We start from the raw sequence: 20,469 nt of genomic DNA, 5'->3' as shown, positions 1-20,469 counted from the left end.
CAACAGAACTCTCAACTGTACATGTTACTAACACATTTTTACCTATATCGACGAAAAACCCAACTGTCTGTTCTAACTCATTTTTACAACTCTGACAAGAATCTCGACTTTGTCATTCTTAACTCGTTTCCCCAAACACCCACAAGAATCTCACTTTGTCTTCCCCTAACTCATTTTCGTAAACACCCGCATAAAGCTCAACTACGGGATCTGACACCTAACTCGTTTCCATAACCATCCACCTAATGCTCAACTGCGGGGTCTCACCTCTCTCCCCCTCTTCACTCACTTTTTGTTCATCTCAATTACGTACCGCCTCCTTATGTCGGGTCTGCCTATTTTCTCAGAATAGCCAATGTTTTCATTTTGTTCAACTTTCATTATTTCCTATTCGTCCTTTAAAATTTCTCAAGCTGTATGTATCTTCAGAGCTAATTTTAATCTTTCTCACGGTGTCCGTTTTGTGCCCTATCCCTTCTTATTTTAAGAACTTTGTAAATTTTCTCAGGCTGTCTGTACCTTTGAAGTCAGCCACTTATAGTTATACTGTGGCAGACCAATTTCCCACGATCTAACAACACTGCCATCACGACAGCCAGCCACTAGCCTTAAATCTAATTCCCAGCATTTTGTTCCGTATATACTATCTTCTCTTCTCCAGGTGTCACGATTAAAGAAATGTCCTGACAGTAGCATGTTCCACGGCGCTATTGTTTACCAGATTTGCCACCTTCTGCTAATAGCAGTAGTTACGCGCTTCTATTGTTTTGGTTTGTCTGTGTGAGCTGGGAATCGAGTGTACCCAGGTTGCTAATAGCTTTCCACTTACCGCTCCCCTTGTACAGACGTTGTCTAATTTAATCCCTTGACTTGTAAGGTTCGCTCCCCCATATTGCCATTTCCTAATCTTTATTTTACATAAATCTCACTTTTTTTTTTTTTTTAAATATTAAACATGTAAGATTTTACCTCTTACAAAATATAGCCAAGTTTCCGTAGTGACTGGAATCGGCCATAAAATTTTCTCAGAGATTAGCAGAATATATGCTGAAACTTTGATTTCTCTAATACATTTGATTATCGATTAATTTCCAAACATCTGAAGCGCACATTTAAATAGACGGCAGAGATTGCTGGAGGTAAAGATAAAAACTGGCGCTGTTCTGTTTGGAATTGCAAGACGAATCTTTCTAAAAGATCTAAATGTTAAATTTTATGAGACTCCGTTCTTTGGAAACCGACTTATTACATACAGACAGACATGGTAAAGATAATAATCCTAAAAGATGCACATCCTACACTTAACAAAAACATTGTCTCGAAGAAAAATACCAGTAAACTCCAGCCGTCCATGCCAACTTAATATGAGGAAAGGGAAGAAAATTGCAAATGTTTGAGTGACATTAAACAAATTAAATTTTTCTTTTCTGCAAATCGATTCCTTAATGATGTTTTTAGTTGTGAAATGGCGAATAAAATTATATAAACTGTCGTTTAAGGAATGTTTATTTAAGCCAGTAGATTGTTGTCAATTCCAATTTTAGGTTTCCTGTTCATACCGGAGATATAAAACCTTCACTAAGAATCAAACTGTTGATAGAGGAAGAATTAATTTAAGTAATAACTGTACTTTGGAAACATCGAGGTCTGAGATTCAGAAAAGTAAGATGGTATTTCTGTTTTTTGGAAAACGAACTATTTAAATTTATAACTGAAGACAAGATTAAACTTTTTCCAGAGAATATATGGCAAGAGAGATTAGAAATAAGAGTAATTCCTCATAGAGACACGTGATTATGTCCATAAATATGAGCGCAGGAGCAGTAGATTCTCTTTTGCGAGAAATAAAATTGTCTAAGTTTTCTTCACCCCACTGGAATCTGGATATAAGGAATTGATGGTCAGTATTCGAGGAGTTAAAACTGTTTGTTCAGAGCACGGTTTCTGAAACTGGAAGGTGGAATGCAATGTGCTATCATTGGAAGAACTGTTGATAGGATTTCGTGTTAGTGGAAGAAGGTCCTTAATAAACAAGGGTAAAAGAACTGAACCTTGAAGAACACCAACATCAGCAGAGAAATTAGAAGACTGAGAGCCGTTTGCCATCATCCAGAAAACAGTTGGACACTGGCAATCATTGATCAGCTTGAAGGGTTCCAGACAGTTTAGAAGTTAGTAGTTAATGGATTTATTCATAGCAGGAATAGAGGTAAGTGTACTGGAGCGATAATTGGACGGGAGGGATTTGCTGCAATGATACTTCCATAAAAAAACCTCATCTTCTACTTATAATTACAAAGGTGTTATTGCCGAATCCTATCAAAATTTAACAGGATTAGATTTATTTGAAAATACTGTAGAAAATTTTAAGAAATTTCGGTGGAATACGATTTAACGTTTTATGCATTATAGCAGATAACAAAATGTTTTACTCTTTATTTGGTATTGGACAAAGCATTTACAGATCCATCTGACTTCTCTTCACATATGATCTTTTGCAAGTTACGAAGAATATTATAAATAACTGGCTAGATTAAAAACAAAGGGTGTTTTGACTGTTCAATTTTAATTATAGAGCTCCTATTCCGAGATATATCAACAATAACAGCAAATTATCTCAATCAGGAATGATACCAATCCAACCTTTCCTCCGTGATATCATCAAAAAAAATTGTTAGGTCCTTATAGAAGGTAATACAAGACCTATTAAGGTAATCCCATAGTCAGCATATCGTGTGGTACCTCTATTCCTATTTCGTTTTGATTTTCATAGTGTTAGAGCCCTTAAATGACACCTTAGTGGTCTCTCTACCCCCACCAGTATCATTAACTATGTCCCAGAAGAAAGAGCCATAAACATCAAATTTTATTTAGAAGATGGAATAATTTTTGCAAAGATTACGATGGTTTATGCAATGCCCCTGCACATTGCGAGTTAATCTTTCGAAAATAAGGGTTAGTGAGATCATAACTCTCCCACTTCGTATTCACCATATTTGATTCCAGTTGACTTCTCTGTCCAAAGTTAAAAATGAAGATTATATAAAAATAGTTCAGTCCTATCTAAAAGAATGTGACAAGACCATCTCAAGGAGATAACTGTAGAAAAATTTGAAGATTCGTTCAGCAAGTGTATAGAATCCCCCTTGACTATTTGGAACGATTTTTCTGATGCAATGCGTATTCCCTTACTCCTGATGCTTATAAAATCTCATCTCTCTCGATGAGCAAGAAACATACTCCAAAATTTTAATTCTCTTGCTGATACTCACACATCATATTATAAATACTCTTTAAGGACATCTTAATTTACTCCTAAAGTTCCGACTCTAATTTCTTATGAGGTGGACGGCTTTATACAGAAGAAGCGGAATTGTTCTAAGAAACCTTTAAGGATTGCTCTCTGGAGAATACGGCTTAGTTCGAGAAGGAAAGAATGTAACAGTGGATAACGAAACACACTGGGGAAAGCTACAGGTGGCGAAGGGATCAAGGTCAAGAGGAAATAAAGCAGCTGTGCGGGACTGTGATCAATAAACGAGGTTAGTGTGTGTGTTTATTGTGGACACAGAAGGAGAAGAGCAAGAAATTTTTGCAGTGTGTTAGGCCTGTGTTCGTGACTGCAGGAAGAGTATAATTTATTTGTGGGTGGGGAGATCAAGCTGTTCTCGTTACCAACATATTCATGAATACAACGTCAATGGATGGTAAACAGAATCGAAGCGCGTAGTGCTCAATAGAAGTAGTAAAACCGATCAGTTTTATTGTTCTGTTAAAATAGCTTGTTATGGTTTAAATTGGAATATAATTCTGGATTATAAATAATGATATATTCAATATGTATTTGTTTTATTCATTCATTCATGTTTTATTTTATAGTACTGCGGGCCAAACCGGTGTTCTTCCATATCCCACGACTACCAAACCCTTTTTACTGACCCGCTACACCCCTGTCTAGCAGGTTAGTGTCAGGAGATTTTAGGTACCAATTAATATGCTAATTTACTTAATTAAATCTCTTAATTGTGTGGTTACTTTAAGGTAGTTTTGATAGATTCTTTAATGTGCTTTTTCGATGCAATTCCATAAGACACAGCAAATATCCAAAGGAGGAAAAAATATTGCCGAATTAAAGAAACTCTTCGGCACAAGCATACTGGACACTTACTTTTGGCTGAAAGAGTTGGCCACTTCATCTTATTGGATTTAAACCTTTCTTTGTGTGGCCGAGATGGCAGGGAAGAGGCTGGATGATGGAGTGGAGAGAACGCTAGGTGAAAGATGTGTTTTGAAAGAGACAAAAATGATGCATTACCTTCTTAAGAAATGTCACGTCTTGAAGAAACAGAAAATAGCTCGAGGTCCTTTAAAATGACGTAATATTCCACCGAAGCCCAATTTTACTGGAAATTGTATTCTACGCTCGTTTTGGGAGATACTTGTGATTAATGGATAATAAAATATCTTCGGGAATGGTTAAGAAAATTTCAGATATGCAATCTTCTTCGAAAGAATCTTTAATCTCTACAGGTTTCTTTTTTCATAATACTAGTCATGACCCGAACTTCATTTTCTCATTACGTGTCTAACTCGTCCATCATCGCAAGACGTATCAGGATACGGTTACTCCCAAAAGAACCAAAAATAATTGGCCCGGAATTCTTTTTCCTGTTTCTTAACGGGAATCCTCTTGGGTTTCTCATCAAATAAGACGAAAAACAGAACAACTTCTCGAAGCCTTATAAAGTGAGGTTAACCCAAACAGCACGTGCAGTCGGCACAGTCGAAGACTTGATCTAATTGTTATCTCTTCTCGCTGCTTGTTACACCATTACTGGCTCGCTTGATGAATTCCTCACCATCGCTATACGCTTATATCTTCTACAGATGCGTGCAATTGGCCTTTTCTAGCGCTGCAATAGTCGCCATTTTCCCGAAGGGGGAAAAAAAAACACGGAAGCCATTTTAATAAGAGTTTACTTATGGATATTAAGTCCATCTAAAAAAAATGGAAAGAAAAATAAAGCAATGGTAAAGTCCTTTTGCCATCAGAAAGAATGACAAATGACTAGCCACGTGGCAATGACATAAAAAGTTTTTTATTTTATTTCTTTCGCGCCAACTGACGTCTACTGATGACTCTAATGACAGATAGGGCTCAAACAGTTAGCAGCGGAAATTATTGAAGTGCGTTTGAAATTGACAAATATTCTTAATGGTTCGGAGATGGACGGAAAGCTAACGACTTTGGTGTGAGGAAGCGAGTGTTAGGAACTAATGTTCGTATTAAAGTTCTAAAGGCGGCAAAGGTTACGGCTTTCCGATAATAGCGGGACAACCCCTTGATTGTAATATGCGGGCAAAGATAGTGGACATAATTATTTTCTGGGTCAAATGGATTGAATTTATCTTTATACAAAGATAAAAGATTTTAATATTGAGTTGGATCCTATCTTCTTGAAAATTACCATTTACTTATTTTGGAACGGATATCTCAAGGGAATTTCCACAATATTTAAATATGGAGCCGTTTACATATATCTGGATTGATGTTAGACTTGGAAGAACAAGATATGACCAGTTCCACTATATAAAGAGAGTAGAAATGTATTTTGACGATCTTAGAAGATCCAGTTAAACATGACACGTGTCTATAGTGATGATTTCATTTTTAGAGAGATCAATTAACCTCTCTAAGGACGAAATCTTTATGGAATAAACTTGTTCTTTTTTTTTTTAAGTGACATAAATGAAGTTTTTTGTTTTTTTTTTTTTTGACATACTGTATATACGGACAAAAAAATGATCCGTTTGCCATTTTTTAAATGTAAATGTTTAACCCTGTGGCCAAGGGACTTTGCAATAGCAGATAAAAGCTGACGCAATGCTGCTTTCATTTCAGAAACACAAGACCAGCATCGGCAAAGATACGCCATACAGAACAGCTATCATCAGCGCCAACAGGAGTCCAAAGTAGTCGAGCGACTGCCCGCACAGCGTTTGCAGAGGTTGAATAGGAAATCCAGTTCGGTAGGCGACTCCGAGATGCCATTGTCAGACGGGTAGGTACAGCTGCTCCGTCGTAAATGACATCTGATTTGACGGAAGTGGGTATGGTTGATTGCAACTGAAGCGGAAAGATTGGTGTCGGTAAATTTGATTTGTCCTTGGACGAAGGTATCGTTACGAGGAACTTGAGTAGGAGAGAGAGAAAATGGAAATGTCGTTCGAGTGGAGAGGAAATCCGAGCGCACTGTTGGATGTAAGTTCATTATCGAGGTTCAAAGGTTAAACTGAAGCTCGAAAATTGGGTGACTGATGAGAGTATTAAAATGCAAATGAGAAAATTTGTGCCGCTGGGGAGGGGAAGAGAGGAGATGTTAACTAAGACGTCTGGTCGCATTCTCTTATTGGAATCATATTTTCCCTTTCGCTTTGCCCTTGTAGAGGGCGTGACGGTCAGTGGAAAATCTGGGTACGCATTGAAGTGGTTCGTATGTTAATAATACGAAGGATAATGAATTAACCCAAGAATAAATCACGTTTCTGTATCTGTTGTCATTAAAACAAAAATTTAATTATATTATCGCAGTGATTGGATTTAATTAAATTACCTCCTGTCGATATTAAAGCTGGTTTTAAGTTTTCAATATCTTTTTTAATAATGAACTGCAGCAGCCTTTTGAGCCAATCCAATCATTATTTTGGCTTTCGGATTCCTTGAATTATGGGTAAGGTCTTAAGTAATTTTCCTTGTTGGATATAGAAATGTTTATCAACATGGAAGGTGAAACCGTCACGCCCTCTATAACAGATGAAAAATTTCATGAATAATTGAGGTGGGGTTTTTTTTTGGTAGTGTTTTTAACGATCAGGGAAGGAAATTTTTGGCCATTAAGCTTGTAGGGGTTTTTAGGTGAGTTGCAGGTTTAGATCGTAGAATATTCCAATTCAGGCGCTACATTCTGTCCAGCATTAGTGTGATCATTACGGGATGAGGCAAATCTTTTGTATAGTGGGAGGGAGATTTTCAATTATCTAATATCATTAGGAAAGTTTGGAAAAACGTTTAAATTGCAGCACAAAGAAAAACTACACATAAACTGCTTTATTCGGGCATTTTCTCCACCATGCCACGTGTTTGGTTGGGCTGTAGTTAAATTGAGACGCATTCCCATTCGAATTAGTTTCAAAGATCTGAGTAAATGAAAGTTATCAAGGGCAAGGTCAGGAATGTACGATGTTTGGACAGGTCCTGCTTATTGATAACACTCGTTCTTCCAAACATCGTCTATATTACCTTAATTTTAAAGCGGTCCTCGTCTATTTGCTTCATCCAAGTTTGGTAATGCGAAAGAAAAGCGTATTTGAAGTGACTGTCACATCCACTGCTGGTCTTGACAGGATTTTTCAGTATCTTAATTGACTCATTACAATTAAGGGACATTTGTGTTGAAGAAACCACACACTGACCAAGTACGTGATGTATTTGATATGGTCCACGATATATATGCAATAAACATTTGATATTCTGTATTTGGAACTATGATTTTCAGACATACTGGAAAGATGAATTCTAAGCAGTAGACTGCAGTATAAGATGGCACAGGGCATGATTCAGGTTTCTGTACACTGCTTTCACTATCACAAGATACTCGCCACTTAATACTGTGGAGTAGATCTCTGTTTTTGTAGTCTAAACATAAAAGAACCTGCCTGGATCATTTTTCTTTTGAATCACACGAGAATTAGGCCTAACAAATCATATCCATTACATTACTAATTGGTATTTTTATCTCGGGCATCCTATAAATATTTTACATCCTTACACGCAAAAAGAAGAACACTTTAGTTGCGTTTCTTGGTATTTCATAATAAATACAATAGGAATTTAGTGGTGTAAGGATCTGGCGAGCGAGGTTGTACGTCCTCAATTACACTTTATAAATTTAGGTACCTTAATCGACAAAGGATTCTACTTCTGTAGCATCCATTTTTAATAAGATTGCGCGAGTACACCCGGAAGAGGCAAAAAAATCTTTTCTTTTTCTCAATTTAATGCTAGTCACTTGGTCTGTATCTCGTCAGGAAGCTTTTTTTTTCTTTTATCTGATTATGAGTTAAGGTGATAAGTAGTTCAGGTTTTTCCTTGCTCTTACCTGGATGCGCTTTACAGTGAAGTTAGAAAAGCTATGAATTATATAAGAAAGGAAACAAAAGGACTTCTTTTTTTAATGTATATATTTTAAGGTACTGTTGAGAACAAAATAGAGATTGAAATGGAATAATTCTGATCATCTGGCTTGTTTTTCGCTCATAAAAGTCTGCTTTTTTTTTCTTTTCTTTTTACTAATGATATTAATCAACAGCAGGAACATTAAATACGTTTTATATTTCAATTGTTGTTAAAATTCCGAGAAAAATATGTAAACTGCATTACGGAAGTGTTGGCAGTACATTGTAATTTTTTAAATCATAGCCCGAAATACGCGGATTGAACATTATTTTGTGTGGTATATGAAACCAAAATAATTACACTGAAAAAAAAAAACCTAACTCGCCTGAAACGTAAGAGATTGCGTACAATACCTTATTTATGAACACAGACTACCCTTTTTTAGAGCAACTGTTCCAGATCTCTCAACCTATATATATTTCTTTTTATTCGATACCTTACTATTTAAAAGTAATAGATATGGTACATCTTGATTTAAAATTTTCTTAATAATAGATACCTTATCAGCTTGCGTAACAGGGAAAGCGCCTGCATACTTTTCAGCTAAGTGTGATTTCCAGAGGGCTCCATTAATGACCTAGTTTTGAATTTGAAAACTTCTTTCTCACTGCGCCTACATTGGCGATGCAAAAAAATAAATTAAAAATATTTGATTCGTCTTGTTGAAAAGAAAGGAGCTGTGGGATGAGTGATATTAGTATTATAAAAGTTTATGCTAGAAATAATAACAATTTCATCGTTAAAAGGGTTTAACCGTAATGTAGTAATACTTTATTTCTTAGTCTTTAGAGTTTCTTGATTGTTAAACTTTAAGATGGCAGATAACAAGACAGACACGAGTAATATTTTTCTTTGCACAGCTTTGTTTTCACTAATTAAATTGCTCTCTAATGAAAGAGTGCAGTTTCCGAAAGAAAGAGAAAAAATATCGTGGAATTTTCTCATTTCTATTAAGAACTCCACCCGGTTTTCTTTAAGTATTATGCAGAGAACAATACGATACGAAGGAGAATTTTAATTGCTTCCCTTTACTCACAGTACACCGGTCTTTTAGAGTGGGAAGAACACGAGCAAGCTGAGAATCAATCAGCACTTTAATGACAGATAAGATTAAGATTTAATCTATGTAAGATGTCATCTGTGTTATAAGACATTCGGAATCAATCAAGGTTGTTTATGACAAGAAGAATGAGGTACTATAGACCACAACGAAGGCGCCCATTCGCCACAGGCCACTAGAAACAACCTATGGACACTTATAATATTTTTCAGATGCAACTGAACAGAACTTGACCTCCACAGCCTCTTTTAAGATAAATTAAGAAATTTCCATTTTTATATTCAAAAAATATAACGTTAAATTTTATGCCATCACTTTCTTTTCGTATATTTGCAGACTTTTTTTATTTATTTAACAGTTTCCATTATAAAGAAGTAGTTAGATTTTATTATCGAAGTGAAGTAGTCAGTTGAGCCTCGAGAAGTACTCTCGATGCACCTTTTTTTCTTTATACTCCTCTCGCGAACATCCCCAGGAGCAAATTGCTCCCAGAATTGGGGTATCCTTGAAAGCCTTAAAAAAAAAAATCTATATGTAGCTTATTAATATTTTAAAACTTTCCACCTATCTTTGTACATAGCTGCTAGGCTGTCGATCCCAAAGGGGATGTAGGGGGGTGGGCAAGACACAGAAATTGCATACCTTGACGCTGCAGGGTCCAATATTCACAGTGCGTTTCACACGAGGCTAGTTACGTTGTTCGGAGTTTTCCGGATCGATTAGTGAGTGTTTATACCGAAGTAGTTGAACCCAGTTTCTTATTTTTTTTTCTGTAGCGTCTTGCTAATTAGAAAATGCCATCTGGAGGTTATTGCTTGATCAATAGTGAATATGGTAAAGCAATTCGTTTGAATATGTATGACTCGATTGATTTAGGGAAATCTGGCTTCTCTAAAAGAGCTTTTAATTAGTTTATAATGGTTACTATTATAAACGTGCATAAATGGACGTTGTCCTCCATTTTTTTTAAAATTCGTGATGGATTTTTCGTTGATTAATAGTGTACGAGACTTTTACTCAGTTTGCAACCACGCGCCTCATATCATTAAAAATTTAACTCGTTTAGTCTGTTTGATTAGAAAATAAAGATGGAAGTTATTTCAATTATTGTTAATAATTGTTCTGAGTTTGCGCAATACAAAATAGATTGTTTGTCATTAAAAGAGAAAAATTAATGGATTTTATATATAAAAAAATTGCGAGTGAGCGTTGGGGTAGAAATAATGTACGTTTTGATTTATTTTTTTAATGTCTGACGCGTGCATTGATGTAAAGACTCTCTTTGGAAAAGTTTTGGAAGCGACATTCGATATTAAAAAAAAAAAAAAAAAAAAGCGTATACCATTTCGTGATAAGAGAAGATGTCTACAATAGTTCTGCCAATATTTCTTGTTCTGCCACGCGAAAAGGTTAGGCAACACTGAATCCGTCAGTAGTGGGGTGTGTGTGCGTCGCATCCAAAGAGGTCGGCGTGTCGGAGGCTTGTGCTCGCTGCCTTTTGTTGAAGTAGCAACAAGAAACAACATGGAGGGAAAAAAAATAGCAATAAAAAAAAAACGTGGGCGTTCGACATATGTGCGGCACGTGCCTCCGGAGGGTGTTGTCGAATTGATTAGTGCGCCCACAGAGGAAGAAAGGTTGGGGGGAGAGGAGGGGAAAAAAAAGACAGAAAATAAAATTGGAGATCTGTTTAAAAGAAATGCGAATTTGTAGAAGTCGCTTCAAGAAGGACTTGCACGTGTCTTGCTGCTAACGAAGTCTCCTGCGACTTTAATAAAAAAAAAAGAAATCTACGCAGGAGTACTTTTTAAACAGCTGTGATTCACGAGTATAAATAATTCTTTTGTCATTCAACGAAAACGCGTAGAATTTTTGTCCTGAAATGGAACCTCTTCTCGGATTTGGGGAATATATTAGTACGCATGCGTCCATTGAGAAGACTCTACCGCCTTCCACTTCCATTTATTTCGTACGGACGGTGATGGGAGGTGGGGGGGGGACGTTTTTAATTTTTATCATCAGATGGCGCTCGTGATTGATAACTTCCTTTAATCCTATCACGGCTTGTAAAGAAAGTTGGCCGATATTAACTGTGTCGGGTGGTAAGCTCATCAGAAAGAAGTATCTTTCAAATTCTTTCTTCTGCCTTTCTTTTTTAGTTTTCGCCTTTTCGAGAAAGGCGGTTACCTCTACAGATTATGGTATTGTGGCTAACCGGGTGGAAAAGTTAATGGCTCTGGCGTCTCTTGCGAGGGCGGCTTCCTTTCGCTGTTAGCTTAGCAATATCTTCTTGGTCGTGGCACGAGAGCAAACGGCTGGGGTAGGGGTATTAGAGATGGGGAGAAGAAGAGGATGTTTTAAGATTTTTCTTCTAGATGCTACAAGATACCCAACGCCTTCAAGAATAAGGAAGGCAACCGAGTGTGGAGATCAAATGACTCATCTACTCCCAATACGGCCACCCGTTTGTCGATAAGCACTGTCAGAGGCTTTGGACCGTGAGCAGTTCTTACTAATTTCCTTAAACTGCACTCAATATTTCAGGGTTTCTTTCACGCGATGCCATCAAAATGTGTAAGAAATTTTTCTTAACAATTTAATTTAACGGGGAGTAAGAAGCGTCATCTGCACACTCGTTTTTAAACTTCGTGTGCCCTACTCTTACGATGTTTTTCTAAAACAACATTTATAACTTCACCCTCCACGACTTGTATAGAGGTTGACCTTTAAACAACCTCTGTTTGATCGTTTTGGCTCGGAAGTATTTGAATCAAAAACACGACATCGGCAGAAATTGCATTTTCATTCAATTGTAGTGTCTTAGATTTGTGAAAAGCGATCTTATACTTTCAAACAGCCATAAGACGCGATTTATTTTGTCTTATCATTCATAATTCATCAGACTGAGATTTCTTCGAGGAAAACGACCGATGGATGCATTTGTATTATACCTTTGGGCTAAGGTTTCCACCCTGTTGAGAGTTCCTGTAATGCATTTTGTTTACAGCTCCGTCTAGTGGCAACGTTGAACATCGTCCATTAAGACTGTGTAACAGGTAATCTTCGACGTTAAACCGCTTCGTTGACTTTACAGAGCATACTGGAAACTAATGGAGTTTGAATCCCTTCTCAAATATGTCGATAGATGGAGTACAGTGGAGTCATCACAATTCACTAGACAAGTAATTGCTATCAGAGATGAAGTCAGCGTTGCATAGATTTCTAATATTTGAGAGTGAGGAGGATTTCTCTATGGGCTGACACGATCAGTTGTATTTTATATGGGAAACATTCGCCACTAATACCACTTAGAGAGAAATAGTTTTCATAACGACATTTGTTTCTGAAGTACTTCCAATATATTTCAATCTCGCTGCATGCATTTCTTGATAATCAGAAAAATGTAATGGTACTACGTTCCATCTAGGAACCGTGAAAGAAATTTCAATAAAGAATGCATCGTCTGGTGCTGTGAAACTGGTTTTGTTTTGTAATACAGAGTGCTCACCAACTATCAGAATCCAGATAGGTATCGGAGTAGGAACGATACAAAAGAAGTTAGATTTTCTTGGCTCCTTTCATCCACCCTCCCTCTTTTATTCTTGGAAATGATGATTGTTTTTATTCTGGACATTTCTTTTGTAGCTCGTTCAATTGCTCCTCGCCTTTGGGGTTTGATGAATAAACTTACGATCATAGCCAAGTACTGTGGTCTGTTTTCTTCCTTAAGTCGACCAACGCTTCTTATATGTTGGGATTTCCAATTTTTTCGCGAAAAATACTTGATGACAAAGGTATAGAAGAGATGGTGGAATTTGAATGCATTCGAGTGAACAATGGTAGTCTGAGAACGAAGTATTCCTAATTCATTCTCCAAAGACCAAGCGAAATACTGATCCAAATGTTAATTTTGCTTCGATCATTTTAAAACTAACAACTTGTAGACTGAGTATCAGTTTATAGCAAAGTATTTTACAGTTCAATCAAATATATTATTGATTAATTATTGCATTATAAGGAATCTATATATTTTGAGGGTTTTTTTTTTCTAATTCTTGCATTCTAAACAAAGCAGTATTCATTAAATTAAAGTGGACAGATTTTAAACTTTAAATAATTAGACAAAATAAGCTATAAAGTACAAAATTTTCACTGCACTATACAGCGGAATATTTAAGAACTAAAAATGCGTGATGACGTCAACTGTGTTGCTAGCGCCCTCTACCGATTTTTTGGATCCCTTCTCAATTTGACGGTATGCATATTCATTGAGGCTAGGATATAACTGTTAGCGTTCGATGAACTTTGATTCCATGTTGCGCCGGTAGAGGTCGCTCGTGCGGAAGAGACACCGGTAATGGTTGGGTCTTGCATAAGTTACCGAGAGATTTGCTATTGTATTGATTTTACGTAGCCGATTCCAGTTACTTTCGTCCAGATAAAAATCGTTTGCATAAATGAATAAGTTCCGTCCATAAATGGAACATCTCATTTATTGAAATCGATTTGAATTGCTAAAAACTTCACTTTTGCTTAGAGTAATAACAAGGAAAAACTTCTGAAAAGCTCTTGGTTTGAAATAAGTCGCAGCAGTCATCCCACCGTGCAGGAATGTTTTCTATAGTATACGAGATTGATTTTATATCAACCTTATTCAACAAGAAACAAAAGCGAAATCCTTTGAAGTATCTGAAAAGTGAACTGCCTTTGCCAACACAGTTTGCTTTATGGGATTTCTTTAATTGTGTTTTGTTTTCAAAAGATGAACTAGAAATAATCTTATGTAATAAACAAGATAAAGAAACTGGTTCGTATCTGAATATTTTCTCTGTAATTGAGTGAAAAAATACTTAAGATAAGAGGCTATCTCAGAAATATCTTTATTCTGTAAATCATCAAACCCTAAAGATTTAGGTAATACTATTTAGCTTTTAAATTAAATTGAAATAAATATTGATCGGTAACTCAGCTAACAAAAGCTGTCTGGGTTTAAGACATTTCAAGTTGGAGAGTGAAATCATACTAGCTGTACTGGTTAAGCACTTGGAATCCACTGATAAATTACTAATTCATTGTAAGGGGTGGCCAAAACCGTTTATCTTACGTAGAGTTGAGCAAACTAAGTTGGATTGCATACTGTGGAGGCATCTACCCTACGAGTTTCTTTGGTACTGCACATTGGTGTTTTGTTTAATGTTTTCCATTGCCTGGACTGGAGTTTCACGTTTGGAGTCTCATTGGTGAGCAGGTAGGCAATGTGGATCTTTAGGAACCCAGTGACCAGAAGCGTCCACTTAGAAATTTCAATACTAGTTGAAGATATATAATTAACAATCGCATATTACTCTCCAATATGAGATCTTTTAGAAAGTCGCTGTCCAAGAAACAATCCAGTTGGACTAGATCGTTTCTTGGTTTTAATCAAACTATAGAAATACGTGAGGGATTAGATACCTCTGTTTTTAATGAATAATACAATCTGGCATGAACTTCAATATGATTGAAAAGTATCTAACGCTACTACTGATGTTCAGATTTGAAATCGTGTATAATCCAATGATGTGAACAGTAGGAGAATTCACTTGCGCAGCGTGCACGACTTCTAGGATGTGATTATCACTTGTTGACGGCTAGCATCACGTAGAAGCAACTAGCCTTGCCGTAGAATCAATAAATGCTTCCACGACGCACGTGTCCATAAAGTGACCCGAAATAAGAAAACGTGCTTGGATAGAAATTCAAGTATGGAATGCTTCCAACTGCAAGTGTTGACGTTAGTTTGATGTAAGGGTTTCCACCATATTACAGTTAAGGGAAAGTAACAGAAATCGCAAATCTTTAGATGGGGTGAAAGAATAGCATTTCTCTAAAAACAAACATCTTTTCTTCGCGATGAATCGTGAATACGAGAAATTTAGCACGCGCACACGCCAGAGGATAACTTTGATATTATTAATGGTATCTTTTTTTTTTATTATTTTATTTCTTTCTGCTGTGTGATAGAAAAATAAAAACAATACCAAGCTGGAAAAAGCAATAAAAACCACGAATTCTTGTCAGCAGTTGTTGGTATTAAATGGATGAAAAAGATCCTCGCTTTGTTTTGATATTTTTGATTAAAAATCAATTTATCAAAGTCGTCTACTGACATGTACAGCTGCTCGTGATGTTTTTTGGTTTCCAAGATGATCTTTTTCTATTCACGTACTTCGGGAAATACAACCAAACTGATCGGAACTATGCTAAAAATATTTGAAATGATATTGACTCTTTATTCTATTTTTGGAAAATATTAAAATGTAGCTTTTTTAAAGCTTTCAAAGATGGTTGGTTGATTTTTTATCTCCTAAAGACGCAATATTGGAAGGGATTTTCTTTCCAATAAACTATTATATTGAAATTAAATGTGGTCTTTATTTGCAGAGGGTCTGATGACGAGAGCAACACAGAAGAGATGGATCGTGCCTATTTAGGAGGTAATACGACAGACAGCCTTGAACTATCAGAAGCAGAATGTGATAGAGACTATCATATTTACTTAAGGAAAGGTGCGTGATTGGAAACGAGATTGTTTATTATCTTGAATTATTAATATGACATTCATTATACAGAAACCACCTGTATATCCAGAAGAGTTTATAAGAAACAATTCACAGGTGTTTAATAACATCTTAGGTTTAAAAAAAACAAAGTGTTATCGGTTCTATCTGCAATTTTTTCTGGGAACATAATTAAATCTGTTAATTAGAAATTCCTGATGGTAAAAAAAATCACACCTACGAACACATCAAATAAAATATATCCGATAAGAAAAGAAGAGCTCTCCTTGACACAGTTCATGGCATCTACAAATTATCTTCACCGATTTTTAATTTTAAAAATTAAATCTGAACACAAAAAAAAATATATTACTAGGCAAAAGGTTTCCAAGGATACATTTAATAATAAGAGGACCTCGCTGCAGACATTTGCTCAGATAATTGTGTTCTGAGAGATAGAAAAAAAAGAAACCTTCAAGTTTTATTAATAATAACTTCTTTTTATCTATCAAAGAAAATTTCAGACTGGATTTCTTTTTCTCTTTACAAAATGAAGCGTGCGAAGCTCACATTGGTTCTCTTAAGGCCAAGAAGTCCAACATTTTTCATGTTACCAAAGTGATTAACAATAAATTATTTTTTTCTGTATTAAAGAAGGGCATTGGACTCGTTGGCATTCGAATTTTACTAGCTTTATTTTAAATTCAAATATATTTCTAACACATCCGTGTTATTTGACTGTTCTTAATCAAACTTTGAAGTTTTAATATTTTTCTGATGATGCCTAAATTTATTCACTTCGGAGATCTTTGCATTAAATTGGTTTCAATTAATTTTAGAAGTAACTCAATTTAAAAATCTCCCCCCCCCCCTGCCTCCTTAGATGTCGATGAACGTTATCAGAGTAGTTACCTCCTATTCGGAGGCAGTGGAGTTTCCAAAAACGATAATTTATACCAGAAATTATTAATTAACTTGATGATAAAAACCATTGAACTTATTAATTAAAATCAAATTAGTGGAAGTTATCTTTGAAACTTCGCAGTCGTTGATGTTATTTCTAAAATTGTGGTATATTAACCACCCGAAAACCTCGAACTATGTATGATTGTACGAAACTCGACTAGAGCATCATTTGGTATGGTTACCGAAACTCCATAAAACTTTTTAAACATAATTTTGTTTAAAAAGGTATAAAAGTGCACGTTAGACCTTATGGTGAAATCTGAGTGTTGCATACGGAACGCCTTTATCCGAAAAGAACGTCTTGTCATGGTATGCCTGGATATTGAAAAAGCATTTGACACAACCTGGCGCTATGGATTTCTTCAAGACGTTTGTGCTATAGGACTACGAGGTCGACTTCCAGTGATCATAGAGAATTACCTTAAAAATAGAACTTTTCAAGTGAGTTATCGTAATGCTGTTTCGCAATCTCTTATCCAAAGAGTTGTACCACAAGGATCGGTACTCAGCGCAGAAAATTCCAGGTAAAGTAGACATCTGTCTTTATACCGATGATCTTGCCATTCACTTTTGTAAAAAGTCTCAACTACATCCAGAATCATCACTGGGTACTCAATCGATACCAATTACCAACAATATCCGAACTTAAAGTAATCTCATATGACGTGAGAACTGATTGCTATACTTTACTCCACCTATACCGAGATTTGATCAGATCATGGTGCGCCACTTGATAACTCTGTTAGCGTGTCTCAACCCAGTACTCCCAGGATTTCCCCAGTCCAAAGTCTATATATAGAAGCCAGTGACCTTCCACTTCACCTTCGGAGAAAGATGCTTCTCTTCAATTATGCGGTTAAAATACATAGCCTTCCTTGCCATACCTCTGTGATCCTCAATGGGCAAACCTTTTTAGATATAAGCCACAGGAATCCGTCTACAAGAGCTAAGTCAGCAGTGGAATAACCATTTGACCAGTTCTCGTCAAGATAAAGAAATTGTATAGCTCCATATGATGACTACTTCCGACGTTGGAGGAAACATTCCATGAGCGATCAAACCTTTTAGAAACTACATGCAGCCCACTCTTTGGTAAATCGCAGAATCTCCAAAAGTGACACAGCTGTGATTCTACCAATATCCACATACTCTGTCTCATTGCAGACCGCTATGCCATTAAGATGGCTTTAACTTCAATCGAAAACAATAAACAGACCATCATATTCTGCTGGATACCTGGGCACGCTGGAATATCAGGAAAGAAACGTGCAAATAAAGCAGCAAGAAAAACCCTGTGATAACGATCACATCCAGACTCATCTCCACTTACTGTAAAACATTCTCATAAAGTGCACTCATTATCAGTCTGATATGTCTCTCTAAGCTACATAAATCTCTTCAGCACAAAATTCTGTTCTGATATAGCAGGCATGTAACTCAGAATACATAGCTTTATCAATATAATATTAATTCTCTAAGTCGTTCCACCAGAATAGTATCTGTGCTCTTAACTTTGGCAGTTATCTAATTCCCTTTTAACCTATAAAGTGATACCGCTGTCTATCTCCAAAGCTATATTTATTTCTTTGACCCGGGAAAGTAATTCCTTGAGCTAAGATTGCGTTTCTGGAACATTTCAGACGCCAGGAGATTGCTTCTAGTATTAAATACCTCACTTGTAAAGGAACAATATCGACTGCGAAGAATTATGCCTCTGTCATGAGGAAATGGAAACACAATCTCTCTACCTTAAAAGCATACGAACCCTTTCGAGTAATGGAAGAGCGATATCGGGGCTAATTGATCTCGGCCATGGCTTGTGATAATGAGTCCGGAAAAAGTTTCAGAAAAGGTTCTGTCACTTAGCACAAAACCTTTTGCACTTTAAAATTTGTCAAATATTATGTTAACTCGCCTATTAATTACCTGGATAGGAGCATCCATTAACAGGCTATTGATCGGTGGTTTTTTTTGTTAGTAACTTTGCGAAGTCCTAAGTGGGTTGACAGATTTGTTTGAGCTTTTCTAGATTGTGGATTTACCAAAGATGCAAACCATGACAGCGATATTTTACCACTTTCTTCTAATAAAACAACTTGGGGATAGATGATAGTTTTTGTTAGTCAGTTTAAAGGACTTGGATCGATTATTTGAATCGCACATTTCTTACAGTAAAAGCAATAACTCAAGTTTACTGTTCTTCTGGTAAGTCAGACATTAATAGTTCAATGATTTATTAAGTGTAAAGTCTGATTTTTACAATTTCACCAATCTAGAATGCTAAATTTGTAGCAAGTTAGGATTCCGCATTGAACCATAAAGACACATGATTAACTGTTCAAAGACCTTGTTTTTGCAAGGTTTGAAATTGAACACAAAGAAAGAGTTCTTCAAAGCAGCATTAATCTTTCACTTTGTGAGCCTATACGCTACCTCACCTCACTGAAAAGATTAGACAAGTCCTAACACAGCAGCATCCGTCTCCAATGACAGTTTAACTCAGAAGGTATATACAATGAGTATTTCCAAGCTAAGCGTATAAAAGGTAAATTCCACTCCATGGTAAAAAAAAAACTATTTCAATCAAAAAGACATGTAATAAACAGATGGGAAAGAAAAACACAAAATAGGAGTTTTGTTAAATGTCTATTCTATAAAAGATAAGCGCAACTCTTTTTGATTGAAATTCGTTGGAATCTGTTGATATTATTCGACAACCAAAATGTTTTTGAGGTTTGAAAAAGTGTAACACACAATCAAATAATCAATTTTGGTTCCGTGGTGTTCATTATCTTTAAATATCCCAGCTAATCTTTGTAAGTAATGAGACAGAACCTGACCATAAAATGCATCTTATGTTTTCTCTTTTTTTGTTTATATTCAAAAAGATAATTTCCTCTTAGGAATTGTGAAAAAAAAATCTTAGCAATCTCCCCTCTTTTCCAGGCAGAAATACCTCCCAATTTCCATTCGTCAAGCTACGCTTCGGTGCTGTCAACGACTATGGTATATGTCCCGATAACGAATGATCAATCATCTTCGAATAGAGTATACGACAGCTTGGGAGAGGTGATAACCGAAGAAGAACTGAAGGAAGGATGTGTGATTTCGCCATACCTAAACGCGTGCTCCTGTGCCTTTATTAGTCCAAAATTTGTACCGGTCCTTGCACAGCACATGTGGGACATTGTATAAAGAAATTAACAGAGTTGCTGTGTTACTTGTTGAGGGTGTACAAGTGTGTGTTTTATACCATTTTCATCTTACAAAGATCTATGGTGTCGTCTTCGCCGATTACTGTGTGGATGTTTTCTTTTTCTGGAAAGAAAAAAAAACTGTATAAAGTCTAAAATCATGTTTTACAACACAAGCCGATTGTAAAGTTACGTTATGAATAAATACATCGAGATTTATAGCGATATGATTCATTTAGTTGTGCTTAAAATTACATATTCTATGTAATACGAATTCGATGCACGAGGATGCCTCTTTCCTACCCCCACAAAGGGCCAACTAACATATCCTTGGTGATGATAATACTTCAACAAATGTCAACTTTCGTTGGTATTCGACTGGATTTTCTTCCTTCCATCAAAGCTTGAAAAATACCATACATGTGCAGAGTTCTTCTTAAGGCTGGTCTTGAATATCTGTACGTGATTTATTTC

The 20,469-nt window shown here is 36.1% G+C and overlaps 1 protein-coding gene across 1 annotated transcript in view; it reads left to right on the top strand.

Moving 5' to 3' along the window:
* LOC150084397 (cell adhesion molecule Dscam1-like) overlaps positions 1–20,098 on the top strand; it is a 304,173-nt gene extending 284,075 nt beyond the window's left edge. The window contains exons 23-26 of the mRNA XM_090375203.1: positions 3,880–3,961; positions 5,903–6,062; positions 15,720–15,844; positions 19,748–20,098. Of these exons, the coding sequence (XP_090231329.1) occupies positions 3,880–3,961; positions 5,903–6,062; positions 15,720–15,844; positions 19,748–19,830 (450 nt within the window). The 3' untranslated portion in view covers positions 19,831–20,098. The remainder of the gene's footprint in view (positions 1–3,879; positions 3,962–5,902; positions 6,063–15,719; positions 15,845–19,747) is intronic.
* Positions 20,099–20,469: the final 371 nt, after the last annotated feature.

Source organism: Mastigoproctus giganteus, chromosome 6, assembly GCF_048544385.1.
Source record: "Mastigoproctus giganteus isolate SK-2022 chromosome 6, ASM4854438v1, whole genome shotgun sequence".
Classification (NCBI taxonomy): domain Eukaryota; kingdom Metazoa; phylum Arthropoda; class Arachnida; order Uropygi; family Thelyphonidae; genus Mastigoproctus; species Mastigoproctus giganteus.
This window is presented reverse-complemented; position numbering and strand designations above follow the sequence as displayed.